General features: G+C 47.8%; 1 protein-coding gene across 3 annotated transcripts in view; it reads left to right on the top strand.

The window, feature by feature from the left end:
* The first annotated feature begins 7,652 nt into the window (after positions 1-7,652).
* Positions 7,653-19,743, top strand: part of PIGK (phosphatidylinositol glycan anchor biosynthesis class K) — a 91,101-nt gene continuing 79,010 nt past the window's right edge. Inside the window, exons 1-3 of one of the 3 annotated variants that reach the window (XM_072649892.1) lie at positions 7,653-7,874; positions 8,244-8,297; positions 10,661-10,752. In XM_072649892.1, the coding sequence (XP_072505993.1) occupies positions 7,746-7,874; positions 8,244-8,297; positions 10,661-10,752 (275 nt within the window). In that variant the 5' untranslated portion in view covers positions 7,653-7,745. Of the gene's footprint in view, positions 7,875-8,243; positions 8,298-9,097; positions 9,807-10,660; positions 10,753-19,743 lie in introns of those variants that run through there. The other 2 variants (XM_072649891.1, XM_072649893.1) reach the window with 2 other exon arrangements.

Here is a 19,743-nt window from a genome sequence, read left to right as displayed (position 1 = left end):
TCAATCTGCCCTTGTGGCTTGGGCTCCCCAAGAGGGTGGCAGAATTGTGGGGGCAAAGTGAGGCAGTGAGCATTTATTAAGCACTTACTGTGTGCTGGGAATGAGCTAGTCACTGGAGATACAAAGATAAACAAAAAAAAGACAGCCCTGCCCTCAAGGAGCTTACATCCCCCAGAGGAAGACAATGAAGGCACCAAAAAAAGTGAGCATGGGAAGGGCCCCTCACTGGGGCAGGTGTAGTGGTAAAGCTCCCAAGGGGACCTGGAGGGGGAAGGAAACATGGCCAGCTTGGGTCCCTCCCCCAAATGAAGGCCCTGGGAAGAAGTTACCAGTGAGATAAAGGCGACATTGGACCAGAAGATTGTTCCAGGCTGAAAAGACCTCAGGGGCTGAGGGAAATTCCAGAATGAGAAAAAAGCTGATGCTTGGTGAAATCTGGAGAGCCCCAAGGAGAGAATCTGTGCTTTTAGCACTGCTGCTGGGAGCCCCCACCAGGGGGCTCCCAAGCAACAAATAGCAAGAGGAATAATTTACTTTTAGAAAAGATATTTACTGATATGATAAGAACAGTTGAGATAAATCCTCCTCCCTCCCTCTTCCCTTATCCTACTTGCCCCAAGCTTGGGATGCACTTTCCCACCACCACAGACACCATCTGTGGAAAAAGTAGGGTCAAAAAAATTTTTTTTAAAACAAAGCCTTTACTGAAGAAAATAACATCTGAATTAAATTGTACAGTGCTTTGTTGACAATTCAAGACAGATGTTTTTCAATTACATGAAAAATAACTTTAGAAAAAGGAAGGTGAAGAAGTCAAGTGTCACCTAATAAAACATTATTGTCACTTAGAATGTTAGAGGAAATTATTTTTCAAAAGAATAATTACTGAGGTTAAATCTTTTCAAGTTAAAATTGAGGAAATGGACACATATGGAATGAAAACAATGCCGGCCACATTTTAAATTTCAGAATAAAGGTCAAAATTAATTTTCTGAATAGAATAGTGTGTCACATGTTTAACATTTGCACACACTTACTAAAACCTTTTAAAGATCTGTTAAACTTCTTGATCCATGTTTCAAAATGGGTGGTTTGGCTACCAACATTATTGCTGGGCTCCTGTGTGCCTCCACTAATGTTCTACTCTGAGAGTAGCTTCACTTTTCCCCTATCCCTTTCTCTCTTTTCTCCTCCATTGAAAAAGACTTTTCTTATTTCTTTTATGAGCTATAGTCTGTCCTGTCCCATTTCTCCCTTTCTCCACCTGGTATTTTCCTCCCTCACCCCTTTGTTTTTATTTTATTTTATTTTTTTTTGTGTGGATATCATCTCTTTCGATTCAACACACCCTGCACTCTCTGTCTATATATGTGTATGTGTGTATGTGTGTGTGTGTGTGTGTGTGTGTGTGTGTGTGTGTGTGTGTGTGTGTACAATCTCTCCATCTACCCAAATACTGAGAAAAGATTCAGGAGTTATAAATATTTTCTTTCCATGTAGTAATATAAACAGTTCAGCTTTAGAAAGTCTTTTATGACTTTTCTTTCCTGCTTACCTTTTCATGCTTCTCTTGATTCTTGTATTGTAAAGTCAAATTTTCTATACAGATCTGGTCTTTTCCTCAATATGAATGATTGAAAGTCCTCTATCATTGAATGACCATTTATTCCCTTGAAGTATTATACTCAGATTTTCTGGGTAAATGATTCTTTGTTTCAATCTCAGTTCCTTTGACCTCTGGAATATCCCACTCCAAGCCCTTTGATCCCTTAATATTGAAGCTGCCAGATGCTGTGTTATCCTGATTGTATTTCCACAATACTCAAATTGTTTCTTTCTAGCTGCTTGCAGTATTTTCTCCTTGATCTGGGAACTCTGAAATTTGGCCACAATATTCCTAGGAGTTTCTCTGTTCAGGTCACTTTCAGGAGGTGATTGGTGGATTCTTTCAATATTTATTTTGCCCTCTGGTTCTAGAATATCAGGGCAGTTTTCCTTGATAATGTCCTGGAAGATAATGTCTAGGCTCTTTTTTTGATCATGGCTTTCAGGTAGTCCCATAATTTTTAAATTGTTTCTCCTGGATCTATTTTCGAGGTCAGTTGTTTTTCCTATGAGAGGTTTCACATTATCTTCTATTTTTTCAAACTTTTGGTTTTGTTTTCTAACTGCGTGGTTTATCTCATAGTCATTCATTTCCCTGAACTCAATTCTCTCTTTCACCGAATTATTTTGTTCAGTGAGCTTTTGAACCTTCTCCTCCATTTGGCTAATTCTACTTTTTAAAACCTCCTTCTCCTCATTGGCTTTTTGGACCTCTTTTTCCAATTGAGTTAGCCTCTTTTTAAAGCTGCTATTTTCCTCAGCATTTTTTTGGTTCTCCTTTAGTAAACTGCTAACTCATTTTTCAAGCTCTTCTATTGCCTGAGTCCAGTTTAAGTTTCCTTTGGAGCCAGGGGCCTTGACTTCCTCTGACAGTATGCCTTGTTCTTCATCCAAAAGGATGGGGGGAGACACCTGTTCCCCTAGAAAGTAACCTCCTGTGGTCTTATTTTTTTTCCCTTTTTTGGGCATTTTCCCAGTCAGTTACTTGACTTCTGAGTTTCCTCTCCACAACCATCCTGCCTTCAGTTCTGACAAGCCAGCACTGGGGGCTGAGATTCAGATGAGCTGCTCCAATCCCTCAGGGGCTTTAGGCGGGGGCAGGGCTGCTATTCAGTGTGAGATTAAGATCAGGTGCTCTGGTAAGGGCAGGGCAGCCACACAGGGCTCAGTTCCCTCAGGGGTTTTACAATGAGACCTTCAACAATGGATGCAGGCTACTGCCTGCCTTGGGAGCCCCTGGTCTGCCATCTTGGCTCTGCCCTAGGCTCAAATTTAAAGTACAAGTATAGGGAGGAGCCAGTCCCTGGGACCATTTTTTCCTCTTTAAGGATCCTTATGATCTTCTTCTTGGGTACAGGTCTCGGCTGGGTTTCAAGAACTGTCACCTAGCATCTTGAGTCCGAAGTTAGGGGTTCTTTCTACCAGGGAGCTCCCTGAAGTGGTCTTTCTTTGTTTAACTCACGTTCTGTGTTCTTAGGTTCTCGGAGTGTCTCTCCACTGCCCTGAGTTCTTCATCCTAGACAGATGAGGCTAACCCTGAACTTCCATGTGGTGGTTTAGGATGGAATCAGGAGGGAAATTCTGTGTACACTCCAAAGACTGGCCTCATGAGTCCAAACTGACACACTCTCCTGGAGCCAAGGGGAAGAAAATTACTTCCTGTCACTTACACCCATTTCTCCTCATCTTGCTCCATGGAGCCAAGGCACGGGATCAAATCCATTCAAATACTCACTTGAAGACAGCTGTGCTCCAGACTCTCCTGGGCTAAATATGCTGAATTCATTTGATCCTCATGACCCTTTCCTGAAATGTTTTCTATTATCACCCATCAGTATCTTGATTTTCCTGTGGATCTAGTTTATATTTCTTCCCCTTTGCAATACCTGACACAGAGCACTTAATAAATGATTGTTCTGTCTGTCTAATCTCTTGTTTAGAGCATGAATCAGGGCAAGGGTCTAGAAATGGTAAGGTTGAATTGTCAGGATTGGCAGGAGTCTTCCTTGAGATGGGCATGGGTCCATGTCTTTCTCATTCCCTCGACCCTTGGGAGAATGGCTAAGAAAGCTGCCTAGGCTTGGGCAAATTTTTTCCCTCCTGGCTGTCCTTGTGTCCTCAGTCTACCTATGCCCACTACAGAGGGGTCCAACTCTCCATTATTAGATAAGTCTGTGATATGACATCAGTCTGAGAACTCTGATCCATTAGGTGAGTAGAGGATTGAGAGCTCCACATACACAACAGCAGCACAGATTTTCTCCTTTATTATTTCAGGATCTGGCATAAACCACTCACAGTATCTGGGTAACTAGCTACCTGAGGAGCAGATTATTGCATGAGTGTATCCTGTCGTGGGTGCAGCACCACCAAGGGCTTCAGCTTCCCCTCGCCTTTGATTTCACCACCACCACCATTTTTGCAGGTAGCACAAGAGAAGATATTGGTCTTTCATGGTCAATGTGAATTAACATTTACTAGGGAGTTTTGTATTTGGATATTAATCCAGGCACAAAATGACCTTCTTACAGCACAAGAAAATTAGGAGGACATGGTCTTGATTAAATCAATTCCCTTCATGGTGAGTGGAAACTGTTGAATTTGGAATTGGAAATGTTGGGTTCAAATCCCAGCTCTGCTTCCTAGCTTTGTGACCTTGTGCAAACCAAGTCACCCTCTGCAAGTGAATTTTTCCCTAGGTAAATGAGGAGATTGGAGGAAATGAACTGTGAGGTTGAAACTGATACTCTATGTGGCTCTAAATCGATGCTTCTAAAAGACAGACTCCTCCAATAGGGAAGCCATAGATAAATTAAGGGCAAAGGTGGCATTGGGATAGCTGCCAATGTAATGTGTTGCATCAAGTCAAACAGACTTCTAACAAGGGACAGTGATAAGCAGGTATAAGCAATTCTGGGTGGAGAAGCAGAACTTTTTGGAAGGTCTCACATGAAGAGCTAAGGAATCAACGCAGACATTTTATTCCTGAAGACTTGGCCAGAGGAATAAGCCTTAGCTCTAAGCTTAGTGATCCAAGCAAATGGGAGGAAAGGGCAAATTGGTGTTTAAGGAGGTACTGATACACACATCTATGTCTCCATATGGATAGATGAGTGTGTCTATACATGTGAATATAAACTTCCACACACTGAGGCATCATTCTGTTGTTCAATTCCCAAACACTTGGGACTTGAGGGAGGCAAGAGAATCTTGAAAAACCAGGGAAGTTGGGACTAAATGGGTTACTCCAGTTTCCATTGCATTGAGAGAATCAGTGACATGATAGACTTCATCTCCATAGCAGCAGCCCAGCCACAAGGCTCAAAGCTTGATAAGAACCTTCCAGCCAGGAGTCTCCCATTAAGACTGTAGGAAATGAAGGTTATGGAGAGTGACTGGGTTCTGGTCCAGAGGGAGAGGCATGTGAAGTGGGATAGACATGGATTAGGAAATATGATCACTTGATTTTGAGATAGATTGGGTTCCCCACCTGAGAAAAAAGGGGGGCCCAAGTGCTATCTTATTTGGGGGCTTCAGGTAACCCTGTTTCTTAGACAAAAATCAGGAAGCAGATTGGGATATATTCCCCAAAGGTTATTCCCATAGTGGGAGCTCAGATAGTGGGACAGGACGTGGAGAGATGTCATGACATGGCCGGTCAAAGGGATCTGAGGGCAGATTGTGCTGGGTTCAGTAGATGTGGGTACCAGTGAGGCAGTGTTGGGGTCCCTGGGGCTCAGGCAGTCTAATTTGAGTTTCAGAAAGTGCTGTCTGCTATATATTTCCTAATAAAAATTATGAGCATGCCCAGGTGACAGCTCACTTTTCCCATTTGGATCTGGTCACTATCCTTAAGGGGAGCTGGATGGGATAAATTCCAGGGTTTTCTGGAAAGCCTTTAGCCAGGAATGGGTTGACTGTGCTGTGGGTACGATCGCCCCATAGAGCTCCAATCTGCTCTGTGTCCTGATCACCTGGGTATACCACATTCCTGTGCTTCCCACTGAGTAACATATATTTTTGGGGAGAGTGGGCTCAAGATATTTGGGGGGAATGTTTTGTTCTTGCTATTCCATTCAATGCCTTTTCACTAAACTAATTGTGTTCTTGGCTTACTAATAAAACTAAGCACAGTGGTGGGGGCTTAGAATCTTTGTGCTGAGACACGTCAAGGACCATCTAATTCAACTGTGAACTTTTGATCTGAGGGGATGCAGATTCACCAGGCACCTAGTGCTTGGGTTAGGTTTTTGAGATGAGCAAAACAAACAGGTGTCATGGGACAGGATGTATGCCAATGTTCTGGATGAGGGTATAAGGTCCCCCTGCCCCCCTGCATTTTGTAGTGGAGGGAGAATATACAATTATTAAGGATTTACTGGTGCAGGGCACTTGCTAAGCACTTGTACAATCTCATTGGATACCCACAACACCCTGGGAAGGATGTGCTATTATCCCCATTTTATCATTGAGGAAACTGAGGTGAATTGTATGAACCTGTTTGTCTTAGTTTCTTTATCTGTAAAATGAGGGATTAGGTTAGAATGGTGCCTGCCTTACTGTTCTCATCCCCACTGATGTGTTTTTAATTTGCACTCACCATCCAGATGGCATCCTTAGTAACTGAGGCATTTTAATTAAAGGACAATGTAAATAGAGTGATAACAGAATGTTCTCCCATGAACCTTGCATTCAGTCGATGGGCAGAGTGGACTTTGTAATGATCTTTCATAGGGTACCCATAGGTACTTGAGACGTGTCCAGGGCCCCTGCAGGAAGGTACAGACCCCCTGCTTGCCGGCATGCCTGGTTCTCGTGTTCTGAGGTTCATCTACTTCCATGGTTACCCAACATTCTGTCCTCCATCCACTGGGAATCCTGTGGGAACTTCAAGGTATTCTGCAAGCATTTCTTAAACGTTTATTCTATGCCAGGCACTGTGCTAGCCCCCGGGGGACACAGAGAAAACCCTTCCCCACTCTTCCCCTGCTTCTCACACAGTACAGGTATGACCAGACACATACGGAAGGTCACCCCAGAGGGAAGGCCCTGGAAGCTTAGGGGACAGAGGGTAGGATGTGAGGTGTCTGGGCGTGAGCAGAGCCTCCTTCCAGGCACGGGGGCCACCAGGGCAGTGATGTGGAGACGGAGAAAGGGAGTTTTGTGGGTGAGGAGCAGCAGGTGCAGGAAGGAGCCAGCGGGTCACAACTGTCCATCGGATCCTGGAGGGGTCCATCCAGGTGTGGCCAGGAGCGGGGAGCGGCCCCCAGAGGCCCCCCTGGGGAGCGGCCCCCTGGGGGAGAGGCCCCCTGGGGAGCGGCCCCCTGGGGAGCTTCTGGGACAGCCCGTGGTCTGGAAGCCCAAAGGTCAGCGGTCAGTGGCAGCGCCCGGACTTCTCTGCCAGGCTTGTCACGGCCCTTCTCTTCCACGATTCCCAGGACTGCCCCCGCCTGCGGTGGGTCACCAAGGCCTCCGGGGGCTCCACGGAGGGAGCAGCGGAGGAGGATGCTGCTGCGCTGGTAGGAGTCTGGCCTGCAGCAGGTGGGGCCGGGCCGGAAGGCCAGCCTTCCTCTCTGCTTGGGGCAGAGCCAGAGGAGCGTCCGGAGAAGGAGAGGAGCGATCCGCGGCCCCCCAAGGCCTGCCTCCCTGGGCTCGCACGAGCAGGCGGAGGCCGCGATGCCTGCCTGAGCCCTGGGGGAGCCCCCAGGCCGTCGGTCTTCAGCGGACCCCGAGAAAGCGGCGCCTGAAGCGGGGGGCCCTGAGTGGAGACTCCCCAGGCCTCTGGAAACGCCAGGCGGCCAGTGCCCTGAGGCTCCTGAGAGCGAAGGAAAGCCCCGCCGGCCCTCCCGCCGGTCCGTCCGCCCGTCCGCCAGTCCGTCTGCCAATCCCTTCCGTCCCGATCTCCGGGTCCGGGCCTGGTTTCCTTCTGGGGAAGAAGGGCTAGGAGCTGTACTTCTCCCACCCACCACAGGGGGCGCGCCGTGGGGCGAGAGTGGGGGGCGGGGCCGAGGGCGGGGCCGGGGCTGACAGGGGCGGGGCCGGGGCCACAGCGCGGCAGTGCGCAGGCGCACGTCTTGCCGGCCACGCTAGCGCAGTGCGCAGGCGCGGGTCGGCGGAAGCCGGAGCCGAAGCCGGCGAACATGGCGGCGCGCAGCGGCCTGGGCTCGGTCCGGGAGGCCTCGGCCTGGGCTGACCGGGGCCTGGGCCTGGGGCTGCTGCTGCTGCTGCTGGCGCCGGGCTGCGGGGGAGCGACGGACCCGCGCATCGAGGTGGGGGGCGGGCCCGGGAGGAAGGGAGGTTTTGACAGCCAGGGTAACTGAGGCACGGCGCGAGGCGCCTGCGGGGTGCCCGGCCTCGGGGAAGCCCCTCCCTGCTGCGGTCCTGGAGGAGCCCCCCCACCCCGGGGGCCCCTTGGGGTGCCCAAGGGGACGGGCACGACCGAGTACGGAGAGATGGCCCCCTGTAGAGAGGAGGCCCGCCGGGCTCAGACCCCTTGTCCGGGCCGACCAGAGGACGTGGAGGCCCTTGAGGCCGGCCCAGGCGGGGTTCCAAGACGCTTCGGGCCCAGCCCCTCCCCCTCCAGGCCCCCCGAGCTTCCTCAGGACTAACCCGCGCCTTTCCCTTCTCTCCGCGAGCAGGACCAAGCCGAGCAGCTGTTCAGGAGTGGGCACACCAACAACTGGGCAGTGCTGGTAAGGCCCGCGGGGCTGGGGGGCGCACAGCAGGGGAGCGCACAGCGAGGGGGCGCACAGAGCGGGGCTGGGGCTGGGGAGCGCACAGCGAGGGACATACAGTGGGGGGGCGCACAGCGGGGGGGCGCACAGTGGGGGGGCGCACAGAGCGGGGCTGGGGCTGGGGAGCGCACAGCGAGGGACATACAGTGGGGGGGGCGCACAGTGGGGGGGCGCACAGCAGGGGAGTGCACAGCGGGGGACATACAGTGGGGGGGCGCACAGCGGGGGGACGCACAGAGCGGGGCTGGGGCGGGGGGACACACAGTGGGGGGGCGCACAGTGGGGGGGCGCACAGCAGGGGAGCTTCGCCCGCACCCGCACAGCGCCACCTCCTGGCAGCACCTTCCTCCCGGCCCTGACCCTCTGTGGACAAGCACAGCTCCTGTGCCCCGCGCGGGCCTCTCGAGCCTGTTGGGGGGCCAGGCTGCAGCCGGCCTTCTTGTCTGTTCCCCGGATGTCTCTGACTTGGATGGGTTCGGTGAAAGGGCAGCGGCCTTGGTCTGCCCGCCTGCCCTGTGGGGGCAGCTGGGCCCTCTGCCCCGCACAGCCGCTGCCCCCGCGGGCAGAAGGCTGCGTGACTGTGCTTTGTCTGGGCAGGCCCTGCCCGGCCTTAGGTCACTGAGGGCGCCGGTCCTTGCTGAGCTGATCTCACATCATTTTCAGGGATCTGACCTTCGGTAGAGATCATCCTGCATGTTCTGACATTTCCCACAGACCTTGTGTCTAACAGGCTGGCTTAGAAGGCCCATGGCCAGGTAGAAGGCGTGAAGGTCCTGTCTGTTTCCAGCTGCTAGACCTTTGTCTGGGTAATGCTGGGCATCCCAGAGCGCAGGCTTCGGAGAGCAGGGTGAGCAGGCCCGATCCAGATGGCAGGGCGTGGGCAGAGGATTCCTGAAGATGGCATTCTGCTCAGTGCTCAGTGTGCAAGGAGGAGGCATGGCAGCGAGTCCTGGACAGACCGTGGGCTGGGTTCCAAGGCCAGTTCGTTGACTGGTCAGATTTCAGCGATGTACTGGACTTTAATGGCCGCTTCGTTCGGCCTGTACTGCAAAGGAGGCCCCTTACAGCATCCGTGGCATGGGATCCCCCTACTTTTCCTCTTGAAGCGTAGGTCGGGGGGAAGCCAGTCCCTGGGAGGCAGCCCCTTCCATGGTGGCAGGACTCTCATTTCTCTTTTTCTCCCAGGGCCAGACAGGAAGGTGTGTTTCTGCTTCTGGGCAGACCTTGGGTGCTTGAAGGCGGCTCTCCTGGCCCTCAGAGTCTCCTGCTGAGGCCTTTTACCGCAGACGTTGTCACCTTCTTGGTCCTGGATCCTTGAGGCAGCTGGCAGGTGTTTTTAAACGCATTAAAAGAGAGAACTTACAAAGGAAGTGAATTGCACTGAAGTATGATGATCAAGACATTAAAAAGGCTGAGTTCACAGACCCCAGACTCTTCATGGTGGAGACTTTTCAGTCTCTCAGTCTGGTACGCAGAACTGAGCCCTGTTCTCCTGCGGTGCTCTGATCACCTCCTGGTGCTGGGCACCCGGCCTCGTCCTCAGATCGGTGCTTGTGTACCCCGTTCCATACTGCTGACCCAGCTGGGTTTGATGGAATGGTAGCCACACCTCTCCCAGTTTAGGCTGGTGGAATTGATTTTGTAGACCAAAGCAGGAGACAGGTACATCCAGTACTACCAAACGTTGTCTTGTTAGGTTTGTCCCAGTGTCCCGGCCTGTCCAGATCCTTTTGGATCCTGACTGTCATCCAGCGTGTTAGCTTTCCTTCCTGCCATTGTGCCCCCCAGCCCTAAGCATAGGGCCTGACATATAGCAAGTGCCTAGTAAATGTTTCTTGATTGATCAATCTGCAAAACTGATAGTGACCTGTTAGTTTTAGGAACTAAAATTTGTTGGTCAGTCCCAGTATGTTTGTTTGGTTTTTCCCCTTTGCGTTCTCAGAGATATCTCAGAGAAATAAGGACATCAGAGAGTCTTAGAAACTCTTCAGTGCAGACCTGCTTGTGCTTTGTGTTGGTGATGGGTCTGTCTAAACCACAGTCCCTGGCCTCAGCTGGGACTCAGAAAACTGTTGGGCAGTGATGTATTTTGAGTAAAATGTCCAGCAATTTCTTATTTGAGTGTAATAGCCTGTGATGCTTATTTTCAACTTCACTTTCTCTGGAGAATGGATTTCATGTCCCTTCTTGCACTTTCTTGAGATCAAGTACAAATACAGAGGTGCTCTGTCTTCTGGCGTCTCATTGGTCTCCAATCATGGAAGAACAAATTAAGGCTCATCTTAATTTTTAAAAATCACAATTTTGCTTTGACTCTTTAGGTCTGTACTTCAAGATTCTGGTTCAATTATCGGCACGTGGCAAACACTCTCTCTGTTTATAGAAGTGTCAAGCGTCTTGGGATTCCTGACAGGTAAGAACATCTGAAATAAATCAAAGATTCCTACTCTGGCTTGTGTCCTTAAAGTGGGTTAAAAACCCTGGGCTCAAGTTGGCCCTGAGTTGAAAAAACGAAGAGGCACTGTGGCATCACACAGGTTTGGAGTCAGAGAGAGCCAGGGGGAACCCCAGGCAGATCCTTTACCTTCTGGGAGCCTGCAGCAGCTACCACTGTCTTAGGAGATCTTCCAAAAAGCCTGTCTAATTGGGTCGCTCCCCTGCTCAGTTACCCGCTGTGGCTCCCTATCACCCTCAGGAACACATACAAAGTGCTCCGTTTGGCATCAAAGCCCTTTTTCACCAGCTGCATCCTCCCTTTCCAGTCTTCCTGTACCCTTCAGTGCTGGGATACTGGTTTCTTGGCTGCTTCGTGAGCAAGATCCTCCATTTCTCGGATCCAGATGTTTTCTCTGGCTTTCCCTATTTTTATATAAACATGTACATTTGCATATATGTTTACCTGTATGTAAATATAAACATACACATGTACACATATGTTCATGTGTGTAGCTTATCCATACATTTTTGCTTGCATGTTGTCCCCAGGTAGACTGGGAGCTCCTTGAGGATGGGAAGGTCTTTTGCCCCTTTTTGTGTCCCTAGCACTTAGCACAGAGCCTGGCACGTAGTAGGGTCTCAGTAAATGCTGCTTGACCACAACTAGGTCAGTTATTTCCAGTTATTGAATTTGTGGATGATCACAATGATGGTGGTTCCATTTTCATGTGTAACTCTTTATGGTGGGAGAGGGTTTTATGTGCCACATCTTTCTCCGTTTTATGGAGGAGAAGATCGAGGCTCAGCAGTGACGGGGCTTATTCTGGCTCATGAGACGGGTGAGTGGTGGCTGACTTGGGGCTCACAGTTAGCATTTGATGTTGTATTGACATTTGAGTGCGGTGGGGGAGAGATGTTAGAAGTAAAACAGCAGAGTTCTAGTTTGTAAATTTTGTCAAGTAGATTGTCTCCGGATTTCTGGAGAATGTTCTTTTTTAATTTTTATTTTTTTTCTGTTTTCTTTTAAATATTTTTCCCATTTATTCATTTTGAACTTAAATGCAAAAGATAAGAAAAAAGAACATTTTCACATACACAGCACAATGTAAAGAACATTTCGCGCTGTTTCCTTTTTTTGAAAAACTACAGAATAAAGACTCGCCGTTGTTTTCTAGGCTACCCTGCTTTTCTGTGTTTTCTTCTAAGGTTCCTTTGGATCTCTGCTGTGCTCTTTTTGTTTTGTATCCCTCCTTGCCCAGTCCACCTTAGAGAAGGCTACCGTTAAACACACACACACACACACACACACACGCACGCATGCACACACGCACGTATGCACGCACACACGCACGTACACACGCACACCTGTAAAGCCATACTCTACACGCTTGTATTTATCAGTTCTTTCTTGGGAGTGGACAGCATCTTCCTTCCGTCGTAGTTGATTTAAGTACTTAGAATCCCCAGAATGACTTCTTTGTTCGTGGTTCTTCATGGCATGGTGTTGCTGCTCCTGTGTACAGTGTCCTCCTCATTCCGTTCACTTCGTTCTTCCTCAGCTCATGGAAGCCTTTGCAGGTTTTTCTGAGTTCGTCCTGCTTGTTATTTCTTAGAGCACAATAATATTCTGTCACAATCACGTGTTACCGCTTATTCAGTTGTTCCTCCCCTCATTTTCCAGTTCTTTGCACCACAAAGGGAGCTCCTCTAAATAGTTTAGAACATATAGATTCTTTTCCTTTTTCCCTGTAGTGGTACTGCTGGGTCAGAGGGCATAGACATCACTTCGGATTGATCTCCAGAGTGGCTAGATCAGTTCACAGCTCCACCAATAGAGCATTAGGGTCCCCATTTTTCCATGTCTCCTCCAACACTTGTCACTCTTCCCCTTGTCATGTTAGCCCTTCTGGTAGGTGGGAGGTTACCCTGGAGCATGTTCTTCAGGAACCTGTCCCTGCCCGGACTTGGCCTCTGTCTGCATCCCTGGGCTGTGAGCTGATGATTTAAATAGCCAGCTTCTGCCTTGTGACTTGTACCCACATCTGCCTACCCGTGATCCCTAAGCTGCCCCATGCTGTAAGAAGACCAGAAACCCAGGGTGCATGAACTTTGTTGGGGAACAAATTAAATCATTGATTTAGGGAACGTTATTTTGAACCTAACGATGTTTAAAGCAAGACATAGGGAAGGCCTGAGATGAATGGACTGACCTCCTAGTTGCAGGCTAAGTACCCAGCCCGCTCACCTTCTCATGGTGTCTTTGAGGGTGGTCCAGAGTGCTCCTCCCAGCAGCCCTGTGGGTTAGGCAGCAGTGTGGGTACCTTCCCCATTTTGGAGCTGGCACGACTGAGGCTCGAGGAGGTTTGTGGCTTGCTCAGGGCAACAGCACAGAGGACTTGGGCCTTCTGAGTCTGTGGCCTTTGACCCCACCATGCCTGTAATGCCAATGGGATACCTATAGCAGCTGCTATGAATATGCACTCGTATTTCCAGAGTAAATTCACAGAATATAAATAACTCTCTTAAAGGCATAACGAAAATATTTATTTGGGACATCATTAGAATGAGGTAAGATTTAACAGGGTACTTATTAATCCAGGGAGCGCCAACATCTTAAATCTTATTTCTGTCAGGCCTCCCCACAAAAACAAGTTCCCCTAGACAAATTTCTCTCTCTGCCCACTCACAGCTTGTTTCTCTCTCTCTCTCTCTCTCTCTCTCTCTCTCTCCCCCTCTCCCCCCCTCCCTCCTCCCTCCTCCCTCCCTCTCTCTCTGTCTCTGTCTCTCTCTGTCTCTCTTCTCTCCTCTCTCTTATAGGCTCCATGTGATGACAGGCTGCATGTATTAGGCCTATTAATGGGCGGGTAAGATCTTCCTATTCTATTCACATTACAATGCCCTCTCTTGTGGTAGCAGTGCTAGGGAGAGCCAACGTTAGTGGCATGTTTTCAGGCCTATGAAACGTTAGATGTCTGTTGTCATTTCCCATGATGCTCCACAACCTTGTGTCCTGACCCAGAGCTTCAATGATTGATCCCATGGCCAGTCAGGGTTGGACACGGGATTTCCTCCCTTGACTTTGGCCCTCTCTCCTTTGTACCAAATCATCTCTCAGACTGACCTTGCCATTAGGAATTCATGAAATGGTGGGGGAGGCTGCTTTTGAATTGGATCAGTCTTTTCCATTAGCTTGCATCACGGTATCAGAACTGTATTCTGTGAGGAAAACCTTTCACTGAGTCTGGCTTGTAGCAAAATTGGGGGCCCAAACATTTCAGTCTGAAAGGTTGTCTGGGCCGTCTGCCACCCTATTACAGATGAAGACCCAGACACCCAGCCACTCCTATTCCTGCCTATCTTTTTCTTCCATGGCAGCGTTCTTCCTCCTTTCAAGCTCATGATGGAGCAAAATCTGTGGTTTTTCCCGGTGGGGAATCTTGACCCTCGTGGAGGGATGCTCTCCCTTGACCACTTGGGAGACAGGAAGGTCGCCTCCTCTGCTATGGTGTGTGTGGCCTCTCCTTTTATGTCTGGAGCTGGTCCCCCTCTACCTTCTTTTACTGAAATGCTTGGCACCAAATCAACAACACTCACTGAGTGCTGCTAGGCTGATTCTTGGATTGCCTGGCAAAGGCCAGGCTGATTTAGAGGAGGCAGCTTGCACCAGAAGCATCCAGGGGCCTCAGTTGTCTGTACTCCAGTGCCCAGAAAGGGTGACTGATTTGGCAGGTACACATCTGGAGGTGCTGCCCTGGGCCCTCAGTGGCTGAAGCTCCCTCAGCCTCTTCTCCAGGAGTGCACCTTCTCTTGGGAAAATCACAGAATTATGATAGAAGTAACCATAGGTACCAAGTGCTGGGTGCATGAGTCCTGGGAGGCCCCTTGAAGAGCTGAGCCTGCCCTGGTGGGAGGGATGTGAGGGATGTAGGGTGGACTTGGCGGAGGAGCAGGTGAAAAGGGTGGTGACCAGTCATGCAGAAGCTGTGGGGGGCATTACTGGGTCAGGAGTATAGATCTCCAGGCCCTAATATCACTGTAGCCAAAGGTCAGTAACCAAAAAGCCAAATCCCTTTTTTCCTTCAGGCTTATATCAGGTCTTCACATCACAAAAGGAGGGTCCTGGGGTGTCTGGCCATCAGTGAGACATGGAGGATTCTGTAGCCTCACTTTGGGCTACGTGTCTCCAAGGAAACTATCCCATGACATTGCTTCCTATGTCCTTTTCAGGTCTCTTTATTATCACCTTGTGTCCTGAGGCCCAGTCAGCCTGGTCAGTCCTGGGCTTAGAGAGAATGTGGGACACTTACTGCAAGGAGGTGATGGGAAATAGCTGAAAAGACAGGTGGAAACCTATTTGTGACACCATGTTCTGAAGGTGCTCCTGCACGTTCACTGTGTCTCCATTGGAAGGGAAGCTTCCTGAGTGCTGGGACTTATTGCCTGACCCATTGGAGATACTCATAAGAACTTATTGATAAAGTGGCAAGCAAAGGAGCTTGAACAGTAGAGTTACATGGCAAACAGGGGGAAGTGACTTGCCCAGGGTCACACAACTAGGAAGTATCTGAGGCCGGATTTGAACTCAGGTCCTCCTGACTCCAGGCCCCACTCTCTGTCCACTGTGCCAGCGTTAGAGTACCATGAAAATGCGTGCTATGGTGAAGGCGATGACAATATATCCATGGGAAGAAATAAAGGATGGAGGAAAACATCCCCCTATATGCACCTATGTAGGTGTAGTAGCATCTTTTACTGAAAACCCCAATTGATGCCCATTGATGGGAGGATTGTGGTCTGTGAATGTGGAGTATTGTGCTGACTCTGATGAGTTCAGAGGAGCGCCCAGCCCACTCAGGTCCAATAAAGTCAGAGACTTTACTGTCAGGACAGCATTGCAAATAAGAAAAACATCCATTACCACAAAGCAACTGAAAGGGAATGTTTGAAACATGCTTCACTGCTCCCCCCAACTCCACTCCTTTTTTTGTGGAGATTACAGGTCCACATTGAATGTTGTATCTATTTCAGATTTTTGGGGATGTATTGATCAATTCTGCTAATTATTTCCGCTTCCTCTTTTTTGAAAAAATTCTTTGTTCCATGAGAGCGCTCTGTAGGAGGAGGCAGGCAGAGGGTTGAGGAGGAACTTAGGAGCTGTAAAAAGAGATCAATAACAATTTATTTCAGAAAGAAAGGATGGCTCGTGAGAATTTGGCTGAAGAGCATTAGGCAGAGAAACAAGCAGTGTTCTGTTGGTCGGCTGTCCCGGTCACATGGACAGAAGGAAGACATGGGAGCCGGCAGAGGTGCTGAAAAATGTTTGTTGACTGACCAGACTGGCCATTTGGTTGGGTTTGTGAGTCTGAGGTCGAGGGAAGAGTTGAGGATGGCTGAGGAACGGGAGAATGATGGTGGCCTTGGCAGAGATGTCAGAAAGGTCTTTGGAAGATGTTGGATTTTGAAGGCCTGTATGATATCCAGTTGGAGATGGTCAGCAAGCAGATAGAAATTTGTTGGGGTTCGAGTTGAGGAGAGAAATAGGGTCTGGATTGGTAGCTTTGGGGGTCATCTGCATAAAGATGATCTTTGAATCATGGGAGCTGGGGAGATTGCTAAGGGAAGGTATAATAACTGAAGAGAAGAGCCTAGGATTTACTCCCTCATGGGACACAGGACATGCATGATGATTCTGCCTGAGAAATAAAAGCTTGGTCTGACAGAACAGAGCAGAAGCAGGAGAAATCCATATCCCCCAGCTTTAGTGAGCTGAGAGTGTCCAGAAGGAGGGGGACGTCCATCCGTAAGCATTTATGAAGGGCCTGGAGCTGTGGTGGGTCCTGGGGAATTCACAGACACACTTGAGGCATTCTCTGACCATCAGCACTTCTTGGTGCTCGGATAAGGGCATGGGAAGATGTGATTAGATACCAACCTGTCTGAAATGATGTGGGAACTCTGTAGAGTCCAGCCGTGATGTGGATGCTGGGAGAATGTGCCCCAGGCCTTCTCAGAGTGAAGGAGGAATCATTTAATCTTCTGCTTTGTTCCGACTCTCCCAGCTGTTCAGGTCTAGGAAACCAGTCTTGATTTAGGGGCCTTTGCCAACATGGTGTATTTTTTCTTTTGAGAGGAGACATTGTGATTGGGAGTCAGTGTTGACTTTGGAATCCTAGACTTGGGGCCAGGGAAGGCCTGGGGTCTAAACCTGGCTTCTGTGCTTGGTGGTTGTGTGACCTTTGTGACATTACCGAGTGTCCTGGGGCCTCCGGTCCTCTGGTTTGTAGGCCTTTTGTGAGAGACGTGCTGGGCAGTCCTAGAAAGTGCCAGATTGATAGGAGCACGCATGCAGAAGAGAAGGGCAGGAAATGTAGACTGCATGACAAGTGAGTCTTGGGAGCCATTTCTTTTCTGTCCCTTTGCAATTTCATAAGCATCAGATAATGCTATTAAAACTGGAACTCGTGACTGCATGGTTCTTTTTGTACTGGTCAAATCCTGTTATGGTGAATTCCCTGGGGAATCAAGATACAGTTATTGGAATTAATTTTTATTGCACGTGAAATATGTCATTGCTTCTTTACCAGTGTCAGCCTCCTTGGCTCAGCTGAGATCTGTCTCGGTGGGAGCGTGGGCCAATGAACCTCTGCTCTCAAACCGATTCTGAATGAAGTGTTTCTTGTGTGAAGCAGCCTTTGCCCATGTCCTCTGTGCCTGGGATCTGCCATTGTACAGCCAGAAGGGGCGACCATAGGCATAATTTCTCCAACCTGCAGTTTCTTTTCTTTTTTGTAAATTAGTTTATTTGTTTTCAGCTTTCATCAATCACTTCCATAAATTTAAAATTTTCTTCCCCTCCTTTTTCCCTCCCTCCCCAAGATGCAATCTTATATGGACTCTACACATACATTCTTATTAAACACATTTCACATTAGTCATGTTGCATAGAGGAATTAAAATGAATGGGAAAAACCATGAAAAAACAAAACATAACAAAAGAGAAGTCTGCTTCTTTCTTTATTCTGACTCTACAGTTCTTTCTCTGAATGTGGATGGCATTTTGCATCAAGAATCCTTTGGAAATGTTTTAGGTCTTTGCATTGCTGTGAAGGGTCGAAGTCTACCAGAAAAATTCCTCGCACACTGTGACTGTTACGGTATATAATGTTCTCCTGGTTCTGCTGTCTTCACTCAGGATCAGTTCATATAAGTCTTTCCAGGCCTCTCTGAAGTCTGCCTGTTTGTTATTTCTTATAGCACAATAGTATTCCATTACATTCATATACTACAACTTGTTCAGCCATTCCCCAACTGATGGGCATCCCCTCACTTTCCAGTTCTTGGTCACCACAAAAAGAGCTGCTATAAATAATTTTTGTACATTTGGGTCCTTTCCCATTTTTATGATCTCTTTGGGATACAGCCCTCGAAGCAATATTGCTTCGTCAAAGAGTATGCACATTGTTGTAGCCCTTTGGGCATAGTTCCAAATTGCTCTCCAGAACGGTTGGATCAGCTCACGGCTCCACCAACAATGAATTAATGTTGCAACTCTCCCACATTTTCTCCAGCATTTATCATCTTCCTCTTTTGTCATGTTAGCCAATCGGATAGTTGTGATGTGGTACCTCAGAACTGTTTTGATTTGCATCTGTCTAATCAATAGTGATTTAGAGCATTTTTTCATGTGACTACAGATAGCTTTAATTTTTTTGTCTGAAAATGTTCATATCCTTTGACCATTTATCAATTGGAGAATGACTTGTTCTCTTGTAAATTTGACTCATTTCTCTATATATTTTAGAAATGAGGCCTTTATCAGAGACACTAGTTGTAAAAATTCTTTCCCAGTTTCCTGCTTCCTTCCTAATCTTGGTTACATTGGCTTTGTTTGTAAAAAAAAAAAAAACAAAACTTTCCATTTTGCATTTCACAACGTTTTTTATTTCTTGCTTCATCATAAATTTCTCCATTTTCCATAAATCTGACAAATAAATATTCCCTGCTTCCCTAATTTGTTTATAGCATCAGCCTTTATACCTAGATCGTATACCATTTGGACTTTATTCTGGTATACAGTGTCAGCCATTGGTCAATGCCCAGTTTCCACCAAATTATTTTCTAGTTTTCCCAGCAGTTTTTGTCAAACATTGAGTTCTTATCCCAGAAGCTGGGGTCCTTCGGTTTATCAAACAGTAGATTGCTGTGATCATGGACTATTGTGTCTTGTGTACCTAATCCTTTCCACTGGTCTACCTCTCTGTTTCTTAGCCAGTACCAAGTGGTTTTGATGATTGCTGCTTTATAATAAAATTTGAAATCTGGTATGGGTAGGCTACCTTCCCTAGCATTTCTTTTTCATTAAGGTCCTTGATATTCTGGACCTTTTGTTCTTCCAGATGAATTGTGATATTATTTTTTCTAGCTCTAGAAAATAATTTCTAGCTCTAGAAAATTTTAAATTTATGGAAGTGATTGATGAAAGCTGAAAACAAATAAACTAATTTACAAAAAAGAAAAGAAACTGCAGGTTGGAGAAATTATGCCTATGGTCGCCCCTTCTGGCTGTACAATGGCAGATCCCAGGCACAGAGGACATGGGCAAAGGCTGCTTCACACAAGAAACACTTCATTCAGAATCGGTTTGAGAGCAGAGGTTCATTGGCCCACGCTCCCACCGAGACAGATCTCAGCTGAGCCAAGGAGGCTGACGCTGGTAAAGAAGCAATGACATATTTCACGTGCAATAAAAATTAATTCCAATAACTGTATCTTGATTCCCTAGGGAATTCACCATAACAGGATTTGACCAGTACAAAAAGAACTGTTATCTAGAAGATAACAGTTTGATTGGTATGGCACTGAATAAATAAATTAATTTAAGTAGAATTGTCATTTTTATTATATTAGCTTGGCCTACCCATGAGCAACTGATGTTTTTCCAGTTATTTAGATCTGACTTTATTTGTGC

Source organism: Notamacropus eugenii, chromosome 2, assembly GCF_028372415.1.
Source record: "Notamacropus eugenii isolate mMacEug1 chromosome 2, mMacEug1.pri_v2, whole genome shotgun sequence".
Classification (NCBI taxonomy): domain Eukaryota; kingdom Metazoa; phylum Chordata; class Mammalia; order Diprotodontia; family Macropodidae; genus Notamacropus; species Notamacropus eugenii.
Note: the sequence above shows the minus strand (reverse complement) of the source record. Positions and strands in the feature narration are given on the sequence as shown.